This window comes from Penicillium malachiteum (genome assembly GCF_028827825.1).
Source record: "Penicillium malachiteum strain IBT 17515 chromosome Unknown utg000004l:1.0-4883003.0:1.0-4884900.0, whole genome shotgun sequence".
Classification (NCBI taxonomy): domain Eukaryota; kingdom Fungi; phylum Ascomycota; class Eurotiomycetes; order Eurotiales; family Aspergillaceae; genus Penicillium; species Penicillium malachiteum.
This window is the reverse complement of record NW_026643097.1, coordinates 1327306-1349393: the sequence shown is the minus strand read 5'-3', so window position 1 is coordinate 1349393 and position 22088 is coordinate 1327306. Positions and strand designations below refer to the sequence as shown.

Genomic DNA, 22088 nt, shown 5'->3' with positions numbered 1-22088 from the left:
ATCAATGGTATCGGGTTCCACCGTACGAGGACCTGCCTGAACGGCTAGTCCTGTGTGCGGTTTTCTCCAACCGTCGCTCTTCGCGGTCGCGATGACGTTGAATATCCTCCAGTGCCCGTCGACGACTACTAGCGCCCGTATTATCAGAGTAGGATGACCCTGCGCCCACATATGACTTTGAAGATCGCTTGGGGGCGGGGGCCGGAGCCGGAGCAGGGGTAGATCCATCAGTAATATTCAACTGGGTAGACCCTCGGTCTCCCGTACGAATACTGATGGCCTTCCCCTGAAACCCGTCGTTGTCGAAGTTCAAAGTCATTCCATTCAGGGACAGGGTCATGGCTTGTTTTTCTTTCTCTTTCTCGGTCTTTGTCGCACTCGCCCGGCTGCCGTTCGATCCACTCTTTCGGCTGCTAACGTCACTGCCAGCACCGTTGCGAGACTTGGGCATCATCGTTTCCTCAGATGGAGGTAACTGAGCACGCCCGGAAATCTGCTCTTGGTACTGTTCAGCTTCCGCTGCTTGGTTCTCCATGTCAAGGCTGCTGCCCTGGCTGTCATGATAGTAATCTTCGTGCTTGCTCCGACGAATAGAATTTGCGACAGCCACCTGGCCACCACTTCTGGAGCCGCCATGGTATCTTCGGCTCCCACGAAGACTATCTCTTGAATCAGGTGTGGATACATCCCGGGATGAACGGCGGTGACTGGGAGGCTCCAGTTCAAGGTCCTCGAAGTCATCTATTAGATCATCATGTACTGGGATCTTGGAGTGACGGCGAGAAGGAGCTACGGATTGGGATCTCCGTTCCGGTCGTCTTGCCTGATGGATCTGCGGGGCTGCTTTCTGCCTGGAACCCGGAAGGGAGGGAGGTGGCATCTGACGCCTGGCACTTTCCTCGCGGTCTGGAATCTGCATTTGCTTCATGGCATGGTGTTTCTCCCGGGCTAGTTCTCGAGGATCCGGATTATAGTAGTCTTCGTAGTTGTCCTCAAATTCCGGAGAGTAATCCTCGTATTGATCCACGGGTGGTGGCGGCGGGTGACCATACATCGAACTACGGCGGGCCCGAGACGGCTCCCGAGGACGGGATTCAGACCGCTCACGGTGACCACCATAGATGGCATCCTGGGGGAAATAATCCTGCTGTCCATAGGATGAAGGACCACCACCACCACCTCCTCCTCCACCCCCACCATACGGAGATGAAGAGTAGAGGCCTTGTTGCCATACTGATGACGGCGGGGGACCATGGTGTTGTGGTTGCTGGTGTTGATGTTGCTCATATGGATACTGTTGCTGTGGATATCCCCGAGGCATACCCACGGCAAAAGGGCCAGGACGTGGATCCTGATAATACATCGGAGGACGGTAACCACCAGGACGAGTCGAACGGCTTGAGTGATATTCTTCTGTGGGATATAAGGGCGGAGGTGGGGGAAGATGAGGAGCGTAATCAGGCATAGGAGGCCTCATCAGGGAAGGTGTGTGGTAGTCCATCGATCGATTGTCGACGGGGGTAGAAGACTGGTGATAACGAGGGCCTTCTTCGTAGTAGATTTCTGGAGGGGAACGATAAGAGTCACGTCGGTATGACTTGGACGGCGACCGAGACACGTGAGGATGGGCAGCGCCCGGGTAAGGACCCATCTGCATGTTGTCCTCAAGTGGCCGGGCAGCACGATCCTTGTCTCGTCGGTCTCTGCGGCTAGACTTCCTGGTGAGGTCGGCGGGTCGATGTTTGGGCAGATCGGTGAGAGGGGCTGGAGGGCTTCTTCCGCCCGACGGTCCAGATTGGGTGCTGTTGACGGTGGCGGCGGTACGACTAGAATAGCCTGAGTCACTTGCGCCGTCGATCAGCGGCTCCGGGTGTCTATGATCCAACCTGTTGGAAACTTTGGCACAGGTATTAGCCACCTGCTGACTGTCGGGAACGATGATGCGCAGTTTTTCATCAAATTCTTCGACCATAGCCGGTCGACCGGTTTTGCTAGCCATGGCTTGCTGCACCAGTAGGCTTTGGGCAGGTGACGGCGGGGTGGGCAACTGGCGCGGTCCCTATGTAATGAAACAGGTTGGTTTCCCGTTCTGGACGTGGGTTTGCTACCCACCAGCGCACACCGGCAGCAGGCGGGGAGTGAGGGTGGGAATAATGGGGCCGATTTAGGGAAACGGTCTTGGACTTACAGCAAGCCACCTTGGTTCGAAGCCTGACGAAGGGATATGAGAGAAGGGATTAGAATAGGTTTGGGTGTTAAAGAAGAACCCAACCAGGCAAGAGATGAGTCAGTCCCTGCGTGTATTCCCAGTCCCTTTCTTGATCGTATTGGAGGGATTTCTTTTTGGGGGGGTAATTTGGGCTCTTTTTTTTTTTCTTTTGTATAGATGCAAGTCCCCTTTTCGTTCCTTGCCCTCGGGTGACGTCTCCAGTGGGGTTTTTGGTATTGGTAATTTTTAGACCCAACCCACACAATAATAATTTTTTTTTTCAAGAGAGACGCCAGATGACTTCCCCTTTGCTCTTGTTACACAGACACTCCAACCAGAAAAGGCGGACCTGCCGATCGCCAAGCGATGGCAGGGCTTAACTGGTTAAACGAGATCGTGTCAGCGAGCGGATAGGATGACAAGGGACTTTCCAGCTCGCAGTGTCTCCATCGAAATTGGTGGGATATTGGGCAAAGAACAGGAACAAGAGCGTTGGGATGGGTCTGGGTAGAAACGGTGGTGAATGGTTGGACAAAAATCTGCAGCTGCAGATTTTGGGCTTCAAGTTCCTGGCAGCCTGACTGGTACCCGGGTGGGGATTTGAGGTGTGGAGTCGGATGGGCAGAGAAGCCAGTGTCCCGAAGTGGGATGGAGGAGGTGAGGTTTATAAAGGGAGATCACGATAACGATAAGGGGGGGAAGAGTGATCTCGAGGGATATGGGAAGAATATAAGGAAGAAGATGAGTAGAAGGGAAAAAAAGAAGCGAGAATTAAAAAAAAAAATAAAAGAAGAAAACGCAAATTGCATCAAACTTTCAAAGAAAAAGAAATAAAATAAATAATAATAATGATAATAATAATAATAAAATGTTTCACGAAGAAGAGGCTCCAGCTTGTAGAGAAGAGGTCGGGTAGCCAAGTTGCATAATTAGTGGTAATAAATAGAAATGTAAACAGTACATACAGTGTAAACAGTGTAAACAACGGGTCAAAGTGGTGAAAAAAGTGGAGTTTCACTCACTTAAACTCGGGGATCCACCTGCTCATCCCTGGTTCTTCTTTACATCTATACATTTTTTGTTTATACGATAATCTATAGAAGATAAAGTTGATGAATACTATCATCTCTCTATTGTTTTTCATTCTCTTTTGCTTCATTTTTCTATCTATCATAATCATTTCATACCGTATTCATTCCCCTCCTGTTCTCCGGTATTTCTTTTGTCCCGCCTAACCGCCCAATCTAGTCATTGCGGCCCAATGATCGCCTCCACTTTTAAGAAAGGGGATCCCCCAATAGAATACACCAGAATAATTTTCGAAGCATCAATTCCAGTAATCACAATTTTTTTTGAGCCACTTACTGTTGTGGACATTCAATTTTCATGGTACTAGTGGGGCTCTATGACTCCCCAGATGTTCCAGGTTGAAGCCCTAGTTTTAGGCTGGTATCTATACTCCCAATCTAGAGACCGAGAACTAGACCCCGGGGTACGGAGTACTTGTCCGGACCAAAGATCATCAATTCATGAGACCAGATTCTAGAGGTACCTCCTGTCACATTCGACAATGGCAATGTACCGGGAAAAACCGAAAAAAAAGAGTCGGTGGAATGACATACTGCAGCCCAAGTTTACCACAAACTGAAAAATCGCCACCGACGATGACCTAGTGGGGCAGGGCTCCGGACGGGCACTAAAGATATAAACGGGAAAAAATTTAGTCTTTGATTAGAGAAGGATAGTGTATCCGGAGTACTCGGTGGTAGATGATATCCACCCCACTTCCCACTCATCACGGCATCTACTGCACGACACATGCTTAGGTGCCCGTCACTCCATATAGAATATTCTTCAGTGGATATTCCAGAGATCGTATTAATGGCATGACTCATTTCTCGAAGAGTCATTCAGGGATCTAAGGTACCATGTTGGTGTCTAAGAATACTCTGGCTACCTAAGTATCAGTTCCCAGGATCATCCGGGCCGATTAAGCGAGTGACCTAGTTCATCAAGGACCGAGTCCCTCATAACCTCAAGTATACTATACTTCCTCTCCCCGATGTCCCCGTCCACCAAACTATAAACAGTAAAGTTCTTCTTCAAATATTAAGCTGTTTTATTATAAATCATTGTAAACAATAGCTCTCTTTTCTTGGATCTTTCCCATCGGAGACTAGATCGCGGGATGACATGCAGCACGGACATCTGAACGGTCCATCATTACCATCCTCGCTCCCATCTCCTTGCATCTCTGAACCCAGTCAACCTGAATCTTCTCAACCCCGCATGTGTAAGAAACCCTGGAGATTGCACGATCTGACAAGACATTCACCCACTCACATCAAGAAGGTCAATGCTTGTAACTTGTTATGCATAGACTACTTTCCCCAGTCATTCGGATAAGAAGTTAAGCGAAGCGAACATTGAAACAAAACAAAAATGATCCCATCTCACTTCATCTCACCCTATCTTCATCTTATCCTGTCCCTTTTCGTCCATTCCGTAGGCAGGGGCTGATTGGAACCAGCTCACCCCGGATCAAAACCAGGGTAATCCATGCGGCTCGTGCGAAAGCCACGGCTTTCGGTCTAGTAATCGGGGCGAGATTATTGTTGACAAAAAATGTTAGCACGTCATTCCGCGCTGCTGCCTGGGAGTCACTATTTTTTTACAGTGTACATGTTAGTCTATCTCCCGTTCAATGACGATCGGACACGATAGCGTTCCCTGGCGCGAATCATGTTGATCTCCCAGGTGCGAGTGTATATTACATGCTTTTAATGGTTCGGGCTCCGAGCTACCGTTCCCTATAGACTTAGGTGCTGCCAATGTATGTCCTCCGTACCTTTGCTTCTGTTTCAGTTTCTACCTTGGGTTCTCTGCGTTGGTACTCTGACGTCTATGGCTGGGGTATCTCATACATATCCGAGTCTTTGTAAAGTAGCCGCGTGAAGAAGAAAAACCTCAAGCTTGAACTAATAAGCTTCATTGAAATGCTGTCTATACGCATGTCAAACTGTGCCGTGCGGCGGGTATACTTCCAGGGTTGATTGTACCCGAGTTCTCGGTATCAGAATCTAATGATGTGGATCTAGTAGGACTTTTCTTTCAACACTAATTAGTGAATCGATACATTCTAAGACCTGTTCAAAGAACTCTTAGATTAAGTTTCCCTTTTCGTCGCTCCTTCGGAGGATACTTAGGGAGGGCGGTTTCCCCCCTTGCTTCTTTAGCTCTGCACGGTGGCATCAAGACTCTTCACCGCTTCTTTGATGGTGGCCACGAGATGAGATGAGGGGTCCTTATCTACGACATATCGCCCTCGGGACTTCTGTGCCGCTCCCATGATCTTGTCTTTATTCAACGGATTCTTGCTCGATCGGCATTGGCATTTGAAGTCGTGATTGATGATTGGGTGCGATCGGGTGGATGAGGGGATGTGATGCTGTGCGTAATTGGAAATGCGCATACTTTAATCTATGAGAATGTGGGATTGAGGTTGGAATTGTGGGAATCACGCTCCGGGGATTTTGCATTTTGCATTCGAGGTTTGAGACAGGGTCGGTGCGATGCTCGTGCTCGTGCTTGGATGTTGTACAGAAGGTGGTTGTCGTAGAGATTGATTTTGTTAGTGTAACGCGAGATGCCCCGGTGGCTTTCATTTCCCCTGCAAGTGCTACAACAGCTTACCTCGGGAGGGCTTCGGGAGGATAATGTGATCGTAGCTGTATGTCCCTAATAATGCGTGAGATAGCTGATGCGCAGGAATCCAAGACTGAATATAGCACTGCTGTTGGGGTCTATTCAGGTCAATAGTACTACGAGTAACACCGTATATCAAAAAGTAATATTCAATATAATTGGCAATATACATCCTTCATTTTTCTCCCCGAGTCCAACTGCTACTACAGTATCAACCGACGCCAAGCTACTAGGCTAAAGCAGTATCACGTCTTCCTAAGATGAAGCGCAATCCACCCGAAGAGCCTGTACGCAGCGATGATCCCAATCAAAATACCAACCCACTTCCCAGTTCTCCCTGTCGCATATCCATAAGATTCCAAAACACCGGTACCTCGAATCTGACACTGAGAAGCCAAATCCGTATTATACATGCACTGACACCCATCGCCACACGAGTAAGTCCGATGCGAGAACTCATTGACCATCATTCCTTGAAAGACATACGCCTGGAAAAGTATGTTAGCACTAAGGGATTCTCGAATCAATATATTCAAGACTGACCTGATAATCAATGTAGTGAAACACATATTTCCAAAACGGATTAAGGATCGTCGGTGTTACCAAGAACCCACCCACGCTCATCCAAAGCCCATTAGCGAATGCGACCAACGCAAGAGCGATAACGAAGTTCGGGAAGATGGACGTCACGAGAACAACTAGCGATTCTGCTGCAACAAGGTCAAGGAAGATCCACATGACCCAAGTGAAGAAAGCCTCCGCCGTGGGCTGGAAGTTCGAGAGCCAGTATGATACGATGGAGAATAGGATTGAGATGAGGACTGGAGATGAATCAGCGATGCGTTGGATGTTATGTCTCGTGATGGCATACTTACAGAGAAAGGGAAGACCAATCAGGAAGTTCGCGATGATGAATGGAGTTGCGCCATAGAGTCCGTTGGCTCGTTCTTTGGCGAATGTGGCTCGGTCTTCGAGGAAAGCTGGGACGTACGCCACAGCCATGAACGACATGAATGCGGATCCGAAGAACTGGAAACAATTAGTACTCATTGTTGTTCTGTGCTTCGCCTCGCCTTGTGTTACAGGAGGACTGACAATTGCATTGATGAAGGGTTGGATATACTCCTGAGATGGATGTAGACGTAACCACACCGTCCCCATCATTATCGAAAGACCTGCGCTGATTAGCGAAGATTCATTCATGTGCCATTGCATGATCCTGAAACATACCCATATACATCACGATGCGAATACCATATGCGACCACATCCCGGTAGCTCTTGATCCACGATCGATGCAGCAGAGCTGTAATAACATTGGCGGATCCAGGTCGGGCCAGATCATCAGCAGCTACCTGCTCCACCTGACTCTCTGCATGCAATCGCTCAGATAACTCTCTGCCCAAATTCCCTGCTTCGGCTGATTCGTTCCACGAATTCTGGATCTTTTCGACCCGGTCCTCAGCATCCACTTTCGAAGTGCTAAAATCGGAGCTCACGATGTCGAGAAGGTATTCCGCCGGGTTGGTATTGGTCGGGATAGGGTGTCCAATATCACCAAAATGTCCGTCCACGTTTGAAACAGGACCGAAATAGCATGTCCGACCCGCAGAGAGAAGGAGTAGCTTATCGAAAAGCCGGAACGTTGTCGTGGATGGTTGATGAATACTGGCGATTATTATGATCTACAATCCCTTAGCACCGAAAACCACCAAATTCAAATCCTAGCTCTGCGCACTTACATTGTTTTCCCTTGCCAACTCCTTCACATATGATATGACCTCAAAGCTAGCCGTCGAATCAAGTCCACTCGTTGGCTCATCGAGAAAGAGTATCTTCGGACAAGTGATGAGCTGGCTAGCCACGCTCACTCTCCTTTTTTGTCCACCACTAATTCCCTTTCGAATCGGAGTCCCAACTAACGTGTCTGCCTGATTCTGGATACCGAATGCCTCGAGTAGGATGCGGATACGTTCCATTCGCTGACGTTTCGACACGGAACTATGAAACTTAGCACTGACATGGCACGAATACGAGCACCGGCAAGGAAAAGCCCTGGATAAAACTCATAAGACATACCTAGGCAATGAAAGATCTGCCGCAAATTTCAACGTCTCGCGCACGGTCATTGACCCGATTAATGCATCCTCTTGTTCGACATACGATGTCATGCGCCTGAATTCTCGCGATTCCACCTTCGCCCCGTTGACATATGTCTCGCCGCCAGTGCGCGCACCCGAGGTAGGAGGTCTTCGAGCTAATACGTTAAGCAGTGTTGTCTTTCCGCATCCTGAGGGACCCATCAGAGCAACCATCTCCCCTGTTATCAGCACGGATTAGCATAGCCCGAAACACAGCAAGCGCATCTCTTGATCAAAGTATACCTTGTTGGACATCGCCACTAATGTCATGAATTAAGTCCCTCGCCTCCTTAGTCTGGCGATCCTTAACCGTGACATTCAATCCACTCCACGAGAAACTCTTCACAGACGAATTGGTCAGAAAATATCCCGCCTCATCACTCCCCCGCTCAATATCCTTGTCCTTGGACATCCCAGCCTCAGCCTCATTCATTCCCTAGCACAAGATCCCTGAGTTGTCGATAACCGATAGATGAGACTGATGCAAATTTAAGTTCTGTACAACAGAACCAGCTCGAAGCAAAATCGAAAACAAATCCAGGTGGGTAGCTCTTCAAGTTGGGGCCAGACTACTTATAATTTTAATCCCACCGGACCCAGTGGAGTCCCGGGGTCTGATTATTTATCATAGGAAATACCACCTGCACCCCTAATAGCGGGGATTGGAGCGGCGACCCTTCGGCAAACATGTGGGCTCTTGGAATTCTTCTAGTCCCCGATTGGCGTTCCCCGGGGCCAAAAATGATAGCTTCTGGGCCCGGGCCGCTGCTAATAATTTATGGGGGTCTTAGGGCTTAGGTAAGATTAGTGGAGCCCGAGACTCGTATCTTGTGGAATTTGGGTGGAGAGCTGAATATGGTCGCCGTTCATTATTTGATCATGATTAGTGAGAATTTTTGAAGGCTGCTGACTGAAGTTTTGGAGCTAGATTTTGGAGTTTGAAGTTTTGTGAAGGATTTGGGATTCTTGGAATCAAGTGGGTGGGTTTTAGAGGGTCTGCTGATTGGGTGCATGCTAGGGCGCTTATGCGTTGTCATTGTTCGTTACTTTTTCTCATGCTAGCAATGGCTTTGTTCTCCGTGCCGATCAGTTTTGGGTTAGGACTCCACTTGATATCATAGATAACAAATAACTAAGATGTGAAAATGTGATATCTAAGATCAACCATCGTTTGTTGAGTACTCTGTGCTGCCCAGGAGTACAGTATTATGGGATCATGTGATAAAAATTATGGGGTCTGCCAAGAACCAGCATTCCCGAACACGAGGGAGATTTAAGGGTTCAAGGTTATTTCCAGTGGGAGGCATTAGTTTCGTTTCTATAGCTTGGTAGAAAACTCGACGTAACAGTATAAATGGAAATGATATTTTGTGTCCAGCTCTTAGCGCCGAATGCATTCAGAGCAAAATAGATATAAAAGAGTCAACAGAAAGAGCTAATGATGTATCTTAAAAGTGGAGAGGGAATAATTGATATGCGTTTACATGCGCTGAACGGGGTTGAGACCAAGAACCCGCATACCGTTGTGGAGAACCTGGCGAGCAGCAGAGTACAGAGCCATACGGGCCTTTTTGACATCGGGCTCGCTACCGATGACCTTGAGGACATCGTAGCTGGAGCTCAACATGTGGGTCATGCGGAACAGGTAGGCAAGCACGGTGACGGGCTCCAGAGTCTTGGCGGTGTTAACGAGGACATCAGGCCATGAAGCAAGGAGACGGATGAGGTCAACAGCGTGTCGCTCGTGGAGGAGATCGAAGTTGGCGTCGGCAAGGTCATCGAGGTCCAGGCCAGATTTACGACCCATTGAGCAGAGACGAGCGTGGGCGTACTGCAGGTAAGGGCCGGTGTCACCCTCGAAGGAGGTCATAGCCTCGAGGTTGAAGGTGTAACCGTTGATGCTGATGAACATTAGTATGATGAAGTGATTTAGAATATAAATAATGAGAAACTTACCGCTTGCCAGTCATATCCTGGACCATAACGGCGGTGATACCCAGGGTATCGGCAGTCTCGACGGGGTTCTCGACTTGTGAGTACTTGACCTCGTTGCTCTTCATAACCTCGTGCATCTTGTCACCGACATCACGCAGGATATCATCCAAGAACTTAACTGTACCCTTACGGGTGCTCATACCGTGGACCATACCGAAGTTGATGTGCTCACAACGGTCGGAGAGATCCTTGCGGCCCATGAGCTCGGTAATCTTGAAGAGCTGGGCAAGGTGAAGGTCCTGCTGGGCAGCAACAACGTAGATCATCTTGTCAAAGTTGTAGGTCTCATCACGCTCGGTGATAGCACCGATATCACGGGTCAGGTAAAGAGGGGTGCCATCCTTACGGACAATGATAGCCTTGCCCAGCTTCTTAGCACCGTGCTTGGTGAAGTCAGCAATGACAGCTCCTTCAGACTCCTCGGCAACGCCGGCCTTCTCCATAGCCTTGTAGGCATCGGTCATGCTCTCGCTCTTGACCTGGGATTCACCGGAGTAGACATCGAAATCAATGTTAAGACGAGCGTATGTCTGCTTGTACTTGGCGATACTGAGATCACGGAATCGGCGCCACAAAGCCAATGCATCGGGGTGACCATCCTCCATGCTCTTGAAGTAGCGACGGGCCTTCTCATCCTCGCTGACGTCAACCAGTTTGGCGAGCTCGGCCTCTTCAGTGGAAACATCCTCGCTCTTCTCCTTCTTCTCCTTGATCTTCTCCTTCAGCTCCTTGATGGGGGCGTCCTGCTCGCCGACGATGCGGTTAACCTTGACATAAACCTCAAAAAGGTGGTTAATGGGGTCCTTTTGCAGGGCCTCCTCATCACCGAAGTACTTAAATCCGTTGGCCAGCAGACCGTACTGCTTGCCCCAGTCACCGAGGTAGTTCATCTTAACGACATCCCATCCCAGAACAGTGTAAAGGTTGGCGAGGAAACCACCAATGATGGTACTTCGCAGGTGACCAGCGTGGAAAGGCTTGGCAATATTGGGTGAAGAGAACTCAATGATAATCTTCTTCTGGCCCTTGGAAGGGTCCGTGGGGTCCTTGAGACCCAGGTTTCCGTTTGTACCATAGGCGGCCTTCTCAGTCAGGACACGACCCAGGACAGTCTTGGCCAGAGGCAGAGGCTTGCAGAAGAACTGCACGTGAGGGCCAAGGGCAGTTGGGGGGGTAAACGAGATCCGATTCAGGGAACTTGGAGGCCAATTCCTCGGCGAGCTCTTGAGGCTTCTTCTTGATGCGCAGGGCGGCGACCTAACATAGTTCCAGGCAAGTTAGCTTTGACGATTGTACCAGAAATAAACACCGCAAGATCCAGATCACGGGAATTTAGCATACCGGCAGCGACAAATCACCCTTGTCTAATGTGTTTGTCCACGCCAGACGAGAATAGATCAACTCAGAGTCGATCTCGGTGGTTTTGCTGAGCTCCGTGGCAATGTGCTCACGGTAGATGTCCATAGGGTTCAATGAGGGGAAGCATGCGGGAAAGCTGGATGTCTTGGAGGTGGACTGGAGGGTGAGGGCCTCAACGGAGGCGGGGAGGTCGGACGCCATAGTTGCGTATGATTGAAGGCGCGCAGGGGTATAAAGAGCTGCGCGGAGGGAAACGGATGTTGTTGGAGAGAAAACGGTAGGTAATCGCGAAATGGTAGACCGGTAGGAACCAGAAGAAAAAAAGAGACTCGAAAGTCTTTGAGCCCCGCTTAACAAACCGTGACCCATAAAGGAGGGGGAATAATAACCATCAATTTTCTTTTTTTTTTTAATTTTTTTTTCCCTTTGTCGATGACTCAGTGCCCAACTGGTAAGGCGGTAAGTCACGTGGATACCATAGATATCGCGGGGTTCAAGAGGAATTTACTTCAGGACTTTCTTTCCCAGGATCCAAATCGTCATATTATTATGTGATTCAGATATCTGTGACTCAATAAGTCAATTTCGCGCACGGGTTATTTTCTTCACACAAGAAACTGGAGAGCAAGCTATACATACTAGCAGTCATTTCTACACTCTGACCATGACACCGATCCTGGTGGGTCTCTGGAAGTTAATCGCGATCCCTGCCCTATGTAATGTCAATATGCATTTTCTCTGAAAAAAGACACTACTACTAACAAACATATAGTAAAGCGCCTCTTCCTATATCTCACTATCCCCTTCATAGCAAGAACCCAAGCTCTCATATTGATCGAAGTCGACTGAATCATGTCAGGTCGACAGGTCTTATAGTTGCTGATTTGGCCAATCACGACTGGCTCTACCAGTGACTGACGTCATTTGTCTTGGCAGATATTCGTACTATGACCAAAAGCTCACTTCCCCTAACATTTGAGAGGCCTATTCGCAGCATATTAAGAATTAAATTTGGTGCCTAAGTGATGGAACATCTGACGTTATGTAAAAGATACCGGAGACCACTTTCAATCCACTGCTTTAAATTGTTCATGACTCAGAGTCTAACTTGAAGTTGGAGAATAACACTCCTACAACATAGAGCTTACCCAGGTCCAAATGTCAACGGGAAGGCCGGGTGTAGGCTATTTCTTGAGAGCTGAGAAGAACTCCTCCCTGTGACTTGCACTCATTTCCAAACATCCTAACATAAAACTGGTTGTTGTGCTGCTCCCAACCTTCTGCACCCCACGCATCTGCATACAAAGGTGGGAGCATTCCATGACAACACCAACCCCGTGAGGCTGGAGCAAGTCAAAGATTGCTCGACCAATCTGCCCTGTTAGGCGTTCTTGCACCTGAAGCCTGTGTGCCAGCATCTCAACTATCCGGGGCAATTTGGATAGGCCAATAATCTGGCCATTAGGGATATACCCAATGTGGACCTAACAATACAGTCAATATAGCATGGGAGAAACACCAGGTTTTCTGCATACCTTTCCTAGAAATGGGATCATGTGGTGCTCACACAGGGAGAATAGGTCAATGTCCTTCACCACAACGAGGCCCTGGTAATTCTCATTGAAAATCGCACCATTGGTCACACTGTGGATACTCTCTCCATATCCCTTTGTGAAGTAAAGCATTGCTTTCGCATATCGCTGTGGGGTATCTCGAAGACCTTCCCGTCCAGCATCCTCTCCAATACATTCAAGAATCGTCTTTATGGCTCCAGTAAGCCTCTGAGTTCGATTGTCCGAGCTGGAATCCGGAATCTGGATTGTGCTGACATCTAAGCCATATATGTTAGATTGGTTTGATTCACCACTGTGGTACTGGAGGGGGAACTCACTCGGCTGGAAGCGAACGTCAGACTCTCTTAATAAAGTCATTGTCTGTAGGGAATGGGCTATGTTGGCTGAAGCCGGTGGATTGACTGGCGAATTTGGATTTGAATCCTCATTCTCGGCGTGATACCGAAGCTCCCTATCGATTGGAGTATCCATGGTGGTGATGAAAGATTGATTGGCAGATATGAGTATTGAGGTATGAAGAAGAAAGTCCAGGAGCGCCTGGAGGTTCTTATATTTAAGGACGGGGGAATTGGCTGGAATTTATCAAACTAGCAGTGTTTGCAAGAATAATTCGATCAGCATTCATTCAACGCGCTGCGTAATATTGACAAGTTCTAGCACCGCGCTTCGCGCGGTGCTATATGTAGCCAGAAAATTGGAAAATTATGTACCTGGCTATGCACATGTGAAGCTTTGTTAAATCATGATGGACTCGGACGCCTTATATCACGATAAGCCTAAAGTTTAATCAAGCACTCAAGGACTTGTGCTCATGTTTACATACCTAGTACTTAGCTGCCAGTGGATACTTCTCTATTTATGTAAATACCTATAGGTATAATTACAGATATCCCTACAGGTGTACCTACATGATATAAAGATAGGTACCTAAAGGGGTACGCTAACTGCTGCATAACCTTAGAAGTTACGCATGTTGATAAGGAAGAAAAATCGAAGTATTAGCTAAATGTCAACACGAAAAGATCAACTGCCCAGGTGGAATAATGCTGGGCGGTCAAAGAACCTCCAGTACCTAATTATGTAGTAGGTAGTAAAAAAATCTAGTCCATATAGTAAAAGACAAATTTGCAAACGTACCCCAGTAGTATAGTTCAGGGATTCAGGGATAGGGATTCACACCACAAACGGACACAAAAGGAGCACGCATAAATGGTTTCAACAATAGGAAATTGTTTCCTTTCATTTCCAGCCCGGCTTCTACCTCCAAGCGTATCTGCCTAGCTGGATCCCACAAGATATAATCTTCAAAGTATCATCAAACTCTCTACAATCCCCAAACTATCCATCTCCTCCTTTCCTTGTCCAAACTGTTATCAAATCTCGTTATGACTACTCTCACGACGTTGAAATTGGCTCTTCATGAAAGGGCCATGAGACAATCCCCAGAAAGAGGAAGATTGTTATCAGATGCGGAATACAGAGCTGGATTTAACATCATGCGACAGGGGCCTGGATGGGTTACCTACAAGGACTTCATCATCCCTAAGCTGACTGAGCAGGTTGCTTCTCTAGTTCAATCCCGTGATACAATTGACGTCCTAGAGATTGGGCCTGGTCCAGATACCATCCTTGGATACCTTCCTATCAGTCTAAGACAAAAGATTCGCAAGTACACCACATTTGAGCCCATTATCCAGTTCGCCACAGAGCTTGAGGAATCGCTGTGCTCTACCTTGGAATTTGAAAAACCATTCCCCTGCCTAGACTCTACACCAGTCGTTTGTCGAGAGCCGTTCACCATAAAAGCCATCCACAATGATGATGTCAACAATCCAGGTTTACTGCAGAGTGGCCAGAAGTTTGATCTTATTCTTTTCTGCCATAGCCTGTATGGCACTGGCAACAACTCCAACCTCATAACTGCAACCCTGCAGTTACTTGTCAACAGTCATGGCGGTGCTAAGGTCGTTGCTTTCCATCGTCAAGGCTCTTCGCACTTTGATGACTTGGTCTGTCACAAAACAAGCCTCACTTGGGATGGCTTTGTGGGTGTTTTTGATGAAGATGATACTCTAGATGCCTTTGCGTTGTTCATATCAGGCTATGGCATGCAGGGTGAAAATATAGATGCGGTTTTGCGGGCGGAATGGCGGAATACTTGCCGAAATTTGGGCCATTTCGACCAAAGCAAGCCGGGCTTGATCCACTTCTATGTCCCCGAAGTGATGATAACCTTCAAAGCAAATGCGAGTACTGCGCTATCAGAACTGATCAAAAAGGTACCCCTTTCAACGAACAAACCAACGAAGAGCCCGCGAGCCCGCCGTTGTCGCCCTGCTGCTATCCTCACACCAAAGACCTTTGAACAAGTCCAAATCTGCGTGAAATGGGCTTTGAAGCATGGGCTCAGCTTGAACATTATTGGTGGAGGTCACAGTGACCATAGTGTGTGGCCTGGCGTTGTTTCGCTAGATCTAGCCGCCTTTAACAATGTACACGCACTCGGACATGGGGATAGAGATGCAGGATCACCATACAAGAACTATTCCATGGTGGTTGCCCAGGGTGGTTCCAAGACTGGTGATATTGTTAGAGAGGCCATGTCTGCTGGTATGGCGGTGCCGCTGGGGTCTCGACCAAGTGTAGGTGCAGGCCTTTGGCTACAGGGTGGCCTGGGACACATGTCTAGGGACAAGGGACTCTCAAGTGACTGGATCATTGGTATCTTGATGGTCAGTGTGGAGTCTGGGGAGATCTTCCATCTTGGCCATGTGCCAGAGGCTTACCGACCACAATTCTCCATGAGACCAGAAAATCATGACGATATTTTTTGGGCTATGAAAGGCGCCGGATCCAGCTTTGGAATTGTCCTCAGTGTGACGTTCCGCGCATCCCCAGCTCCGATATACCGGATTCAACGCTGGTACGTTAAGTTTGAACAGCTCGATGAGGCGAAAGACTTCGATGAGGTAGCAGCGAGGTTCCAAAACTTCCTCTCACAGACACACCCCAAAAGGCATTCAGAAGATGCATATCTCTATTCTTCACTGGATTGCCTGAACCTTGCTGTGACCAGAATTGAGACCACCGACGCGGGCAGCTACTTCAACCCCATCATGCCTGGACTGCGGCCAGAATGTATGGTTCCTGGTGCCATACAGAGTTCTATTGAAATCGTGGATGGGGTTGGATTGTTTGAGATCGAAAAACACATGGCTGAACTGCAAAACGACCAGGCACCAGGCAAGATATCAGCCTTCAAAAGATGTATCTTTCTCTCAAAGGAGAAGGCATTCCACTTTGCGAGGTATTTGATTGATGCATTCTTGGATCGGGCGACCGAACTTTCGTACATCCATCTCCTTCATTGCGGCGGCCAAGTCTGTTCTATACCATCAGATATCACTGCCTTTGGATGTCGGGAATGGGAGTATGCATGTGTAATTACTGGCGTATGGCCCCGTGAAGAAGATGGGACATATGTGGAGCAAGCCGCCAAAGCTTGGGTCTATCGGACCGCCGAAGGGATGTTACCAGGGTGCCATGGAGTCTACAGTACAGACCTTGGTCCTGATCCTCTAGATATCACGCTGGCTCAAAAGGCCTTTGGCTCAAATATGCGTCGTCTCACCCGCTTGAAGACCACGCTGGACCCTCATAACGTTTTATCCTGCGGGTTCACATTTCGACCCGAGCTCCTTAGACAACAAACCATTTTCATGGTCACAGGTGATAACTTCGTTGGGAAGGATTACTGTGCAGGAGTCTGGAGCTCAGTCCTGAAGAAACTCAGTCACTGCAGTCTCGAGGTTAGGATAGTCAGTATCAGTGAGGCCACGAAGCAAGAGTATGCGGCTGCTACTGGTGCCGACCCATTCCGGCTTAATGAAGACCGTGACTACAAAGAGAAGCATCGGCAAGCACTTACGACATTTTTCCATAATCAATTGCAAACTCGCCCTCGGCTACATGAAGAGCATTTTCTCAAGGTGGTCAATGACGCCCAAGATGCAGATGTGCTCTTCATCACCGGAATCAGAGAGGAGGCTCCAGTTACAGCATACGCACATCTTGTACCCGACAAAAAGCTGCTGGATATTCGCGTCGAAGTCAGTCACTGGACCCGTCAGACCAGGAGAGGACACCGCGAAAGCCAAATCAACGAAGATTCTCAATCGGCGACCCCAACTTACTGTTCGAGTATGACCTTCCGGAATGACAGGCATACCGATTCCCCTATCAAAGCATTTGGGAAATATCATCTGTTTCCATTTGTCTCTGACGGCCATAGGTCGTTACGAAATGTGGTATACTCAGTTCCCGACTTCCCGCGCTCAGGGGTAAACTTCCGCCATGTGCTGAATATCAACCAGGTGGCGGGTGGCATATCCCTCTGTGCCAGTATCCTTACTCTATGTTACCCAGGTAACTGGAATAAAGTGGATGCAATTGTATGCTGCCAATCAGGCGGCTATCTTTTTGCCCCAGAACTGGCCGCAGATGTTGGTATACCCCTGGTACCAATTCGCGAGGCTGGAAAGCTCCCACCACCGACAATTTCAGTGAGAAAATGGTGCTCGCACATCTCCTCGTCAACCAGTGGCTCTCCAGAGAAACGAATTGAAATTGGTCGAGGCGTCATCGCCAGGGGAAGCTATGTGGTAGTTGTGGATGATGTCTTTGCGTCGGGTAGAACCCTGTGTGATATTCTCACATTGCTGCAGAAAGCTGAAATCAGTATCGACGATATCACTGTCATGGTGGTAGCTGAGTTTCCTGTTCATCGTGGTCGTCAGCGACTGCGTGATAATGGGTTCGGCAGGGTGAATGTCCAGAGCCTGCTAGTTTTTGATGGAGAGTAAAGGATTGATTCGGCATCATGGGCAGTCGAAGGAAGCATTCGTCATTCCTAAGGTACGGAATTGGCTTGCGTGAATTGCATTTTCTTGTTTCCAAATTGTCATACTATCCATATAAGCGTGTCAATAGGTCTTCGTTGAAAATAGACTGGTGCAACTGAATTTATTCCCATATGTTAGATGAACAGATACAAGCGAGAGCAATTGAGTGATGATTTAGCTAGAAGTCAGACAGCTCAACACCGATGTGCTTCTTTTTTGCCAGCTCGAGCACTCCTGTTCCTATAGCTACATCCATAATCCCCATACCTACGCATTTGAATACCACGTTCTCATGCTTCAAGATTTGTACCCGTTCATCATCATCGTCCAGGGGAAGCAAAGCTCCAATTTCTGTCAAACTTTCCTGGCTCACGTTGCCCATAATCAATTCGCCGGCTTCCACCATACACTCCTCCTTCGAGTCGACACACAGGAGCTTTCCAGACAAAATCGTGGCTTTATCAACTTCCTGCATGTGTGGCTTGAATGAACCAATCATGCTAATATACCGAGAATTTCTTTTTCTCTGAATTCTGGAGATAGCTGTAAGGGAAGAGTGGCTCCACTGATGGGGTGCACGCGAAAACCACAGCAGCATCCTGCAAAGCACTCTTGATCTGCTCCTCGTGTCCGGGATTTCCAGTTTTGACAATGGACTCAAAGACAACAGTGGGGTATTTTGGCCGTAGATCTGCAAATACTCCCTGTTCAAATTTGTCCAGAGCTGACTGGCTTCGATTGACAATGGTGACCTTGCCAATTGTACCCGCTGCGGGGCCAATCAGTAGAGCAATTCGCAGGTGCCACTCTGCTTGCTTTCCAGCACCAAAAATAACGATGTTCTCCGCGCCATCCCACATTCTCCGAGAAAAGATTATGTTCGCAGCCAAAGATGTTCGAAACGCTGTGAGTTCGCGAGCATTGAGCAATCCTTCCAGCTCACCAGTAGGCTTGCAAATAGATACTGAGCCGTTGATAGAAGACCCATCTCCCGGAATAGTCATGCTCTTGATACCAGTAACCAAAGTGTTTGAAGCGGGCATGAAGAGAGAATTGTGGCCGAGGGAAGTGGTGATACGCGCGCGTGAAGGCTGGAATACCTTGCTGGGTTCAGCAGAATATTCCGTCATGAATTGGGAAAATATCTGTAGTAGGTGGGCCCATTCTTTCCGTGAAAGGCCGTAGAGAATTTCTTGAACATTTTTGTCGGAAAGAATCAACATGTTGTCTCGTTGCTACGTTGGATCCGAGTCTGATGGAGAGGATGAGAATGACTTGGTTGAAATAGTATATCCTGTATCGGGCCGAAGAGATGAAATAAACCTTGGAATGAAGGAATAACAGCCTAAATTTAACAGCTTAATATCAGTCTTTCATCGGAAGAGCCACCCGGGATTATTTTATCAATGATCCACTTTTCTGCTTCAAGTTTGAAAAATAGGCTCACTTTGCTCAAGATAAGTCGATCGAATAACGCTTCCGAGTCCGAGGTTCCAAGGTTGTAAGACAGTTGTGCTTCTAATTCAGGAAAGCAATTATGTATCCAGCCTGACCCACCTGGTCAGTACCGGTAATACCATCGGCGTTTTCCCGTGTAATAATGAACAAGTTCTCATGCCACGCTTCGCGCGGCACTGCCAGTGTACATAGCAGCGAGCATTTGAAATCGGGAAAGATATGTCCCCAGCACTCAAGTGCTTGGCCAGGTGTGTTCACATACCTATATACAGGGTTCAGCCCGAGTCAGAGCATCTACAGGTGACCGAGTACCTACAGGGTTAGCTGGAGAGTTAGCTGGAAGGGAAGGTTAGCTGTTATATTATTGGATATAGGCAACTGATAGGCCTAGAGATAAGCTGTAGGCTCCTCGTGTATCAAGACAGGCGGTGGTTGAAGGGCAGGAACCCAAGTAGTAAAAGAGGTCCAAGGTCCATTTCGGCTGGTATTAAAACATCGTGACCTTTCTGCCCGGGCTCAAATGTGGGGTAAAACTGGCACGAATGTTACGAAAAATTTGATACCAGACGAAGTGCCAGAGGCGAAGGATTTATCCGATTCTTCATAGATATGACTTTCTTGACTAAGGAAAATAGGATAATTGAGCACGGATACAGGTCCTTCCAAGGTTGTATCGCTATCTAGATCCAGGATTTAATTCGGTCTCCCCAGGTTCGCACTACTGGCGCTGGAGTTTCCAAGTCCAATACCTCTTGCAACCCACTGACAAGATCAAAATCTTCAGATGCATGTGCCCATGACTCTTTCCAGTGCACAATTCTATGACCAAAATACACAACAAGGAAAATTGGAATGCCAAGATAAGCGGTGAGAAAGTCAGAGGCATTGAAGTCATCAGCAATGAAGACGTCGAAGCCATTGATAAGACACGGAATAGTGAAGAAGACAATACAGGCCCACACTCCCCAAGGCTGTGCTTTGAATGGTAAGGAACTGTGTCGAGACGACCTTGGGCAGTTAATGCTTTGCGGAACCGAAGATACGTAATGGAACAGGCGATCCACGCGATGAAGCCGGATGTGTTTGTAAGACTCACGAACCACTACAAACCAGGTTAGAATTTGAGTAAGATTGAAGGGAAGGGAAGGGAGTAGTACGTTGAAAACGGTGGAACTACTGCTTGAGCAGTCGAGGTAGGCAAGGGGCATGAAAAGAGCGCTGGCCATCACCGCTGCCCAAGGCAGACCTCGCTTGGTGCACCTTTTGAAGATACTTGGCGCGTTGCCAATGATTGCAAGGGAATAAAGCGATCCGCTAGAGAGATAGAGCAAAGCATTGCCTGCGGACCATGCTGAAGTGAGGATTGCCGCATTCACGACACTGTCTAGGCCGTGGATTCCAGCATTTTTCATGGCAATAACAAAAGGTGACGACCTCGCATTCGATGCTAAGGAACAATATGAGTTAATAAATAGACCATGTGAGCTAGAACGCATAGCTTACATCCACTTGTCAGATCGGGCGCGTTAGATGGACAAATCACTCCGATCGCCAGGACTCCTCCAATGTAAAACACGAGAATTCTCCACACAAACTTCTTTGCAGCAGTCGGGAGATTCCGACGAGGAGATTGCATTTCACCCACGGACATGATAATCATCTCTGGTGAGAGGACAACCGGCATCACTGCGCCAATAACGCCGGCTGCGAATGCGGCAATGTACCCGCCACTACCTCCAACAAGGTAATGGTTGATGGCGCCAGGATCGTACCAGTAATGAAATCCACGATATGTTTTGCCGGGAGCACCACCGCAAAAGTAGATGAAAGAGAAGAATAACAGGCCAGTGATGGTCAAGATTTTGATGACGACAAACGAAAATTCGCTTTCTCCATAGACAGCAACCGGCAGGAGATTGACGGTAATAATCAATACTATCAGTATGGAAATCCAAACTGCAAATTAACCTCCGTTGTCCAGTAGTCGATGATCAAGCTGGCTGCGGTTATCTCCGTCGGGACAATAATTGCCCATGAGTACCAATATAGCCAGCCAATAGCGAATCCAAAACTGCTGGAGACATAACGACTTGCGTAATAGCTGATTGAGGCTCCTTGTACCGGGAGGTATGTACCCATTTCAGTAATCGCAGTGACGATGAGCCAAATGAAGAAATCAACAATGCAGTAACCTAGCAGAAGAAATGCAGGTCCTGCTCTGGAGAGGACCTGGCCACTGCTGACGAACAAGCCGGTTCCAATACATCCTCCAATGGCGATCAACTGGGTATGCCGCGGCTTGAGTCCTCGGACGACACTATGTTGGTCTGGAAGATCGATTATTTCAGCCTTTTGGGAGCTCTCATCCTCTAGCTTGGTGTCGCTAGGAGAAGCACCCTTCTCGATATCGATCATTCTCTGTGGTGGTATAAAAAAGGATAGGGATGAATGGAATTACCGATCACGGGATGATGGTTATAACGGATAAATTAGGAAATGACTTGAAGATATGAAGCCTGAAATTACACAGACAGATAATAATAATTGAACATTTGAACTTGAAGAGATGAGTGAAGCTTGAAGGAAGCCTTGGATATTAAGTTCGAATATAGAGATACGAAAATTACATTACATACGGGGTTTATGAGGTCCGAGTCTTATGTAGAGTTGGCGTTTCAAGGAGAAGCATGTCATAGATAACAACACGACCTATCAAGCCTCTTGGAATGTCAGAGAGGGGTCTATGC

General features: G+C 47.9%; 7 protein-coding genes across 7 annotated transcripts; 1 reads left to right on the top strand and 6 right to left on the bottom strand.

Moving 5' to 3' along the window:
• Position 1: 1 nt before the first annotated feature.
• N7483_008662 (uncharacterized protein) lies at positions 2-1999 on the bottom strand (the record flags this gene model as incomplete). Its single annotated transcript, XM_057092089.1, has 1 exon — positions 2-1999. One exon carries the CDS (start codon positions 1997-1999, stop codon positions 2-4), a length of 1998 nt encoding a protein of 665 aa, XP_056943263.1.
• A 4160-nt stretch (positions 2000-6159) lies between these two features.
• Positions 6160-8487, bottom strand: N7483_008661 (putative ABC transporter; the record flags this gene model as incomplete). Its single annotated transcript, XM_057092088.1, has 8 exons — positions 6160-6402; positions 6458-6735; positions 6790-6943; positions 7010-7089; positions 7145-7598; positions 7656-7914; positions 7993-8233; positions 8298-8487. The coding sequence occupies 8 exons, from the start codon at positions 8485-8487 to the stop codon at positions 6160-6162; spliced, it is 1899 nt and encodes a 632-aa protein (XP_056943262.1).
• Positions 8488-9534: 1047 nt separating this feature from the next.
• Positions 9535-11609, bottom strand: N7483_008660 (arginine--tRNA ligase; the record flags this gene model as incomplete). Its single annotated transcript, XM_057092087.1, has 4 exons — positions 9535-9955; positions 10011-11191; positions 11229-11306; positions 11391-11609. The coding sequence occupies 4 exons, from the start codon at positions 11607-11609 to the stop codon at positions 9535-9537; spliced, it is 1899 nt and encodes a 632-aa protein (XP_056943261.1).
• Positions 11610-12592: 983 nt separating this feature from the next.
• On the bottom strand, positions 12593-13453 carry N7483_008659 (GTP cyclohydrolase I; the record flags this gene model as incomplete). Its single annotated transcript, XM_057092086.1, has 3 exons — positions 12593-12892; positions 12944-13239; positions 13300-13453. The coding sequence occupies 3 exons, from the start codon at positions 13451-13453 to the stop codon at positions 12593-12595; spliced, it is 750 nt and encodes a 249-aa protein (XP_056943260.1).
• Positions 13454-14478: 1025 nt separating this feature from the next.
• Positions 14479-17844, top strand: N7483_008658 (uncharacterized protein; the record flags this gene model as incomplete). Its single annotated transcript, XM_057092085.1, has 1 exon — positions 14479-17844. The coding sequence occupies one exon, from the start codon at positions 14479-14481 to the stop codon at positions 17842-17844; it is 3366 nt and encodes a 1121-aa protein (XP_056943259.1).
• A 217-nt stretch (positions 17845-18061) lies between these two features.
• N7483_008657 (ornithine cyclodeaminase/mu-crystallin family protein) lies at positions 18062-19106 on the bottom strand (the record flags this gene model as incomplete). Its single annotated transcript, XM_057092084.1, has 2 exons — positions 18062-18352; positions 18393-19106. The coding sequence occupies 2 exons, from the start codon at positions 19104-19106 to the stop codon at positions 18062-18064; spliced, it is 1005 nt and encodes a 334-aa protein (XP_056943258.1).
• Positions 19107-20021: 915 nt separating this feature from the next.
• N7483_008656 (proline permease PrnB) lies at positions 20022-21756 on the bottom strand (the record flags this gene model as incomplete). The annotated part of the gene is made up of 3 exons (XM_057092083.1): positions 20022-20788; positions 20845-21227; positions 21299-21756. 3 exons carry the CDS (start codon positions 21754-21756, stop codon positions 20022-20024), a joined length of 1608 nt encoding a protein of 535 aa, XP_056943257.1.
• Positions 21757-22088: the final 332 nt, after the last annotated feature.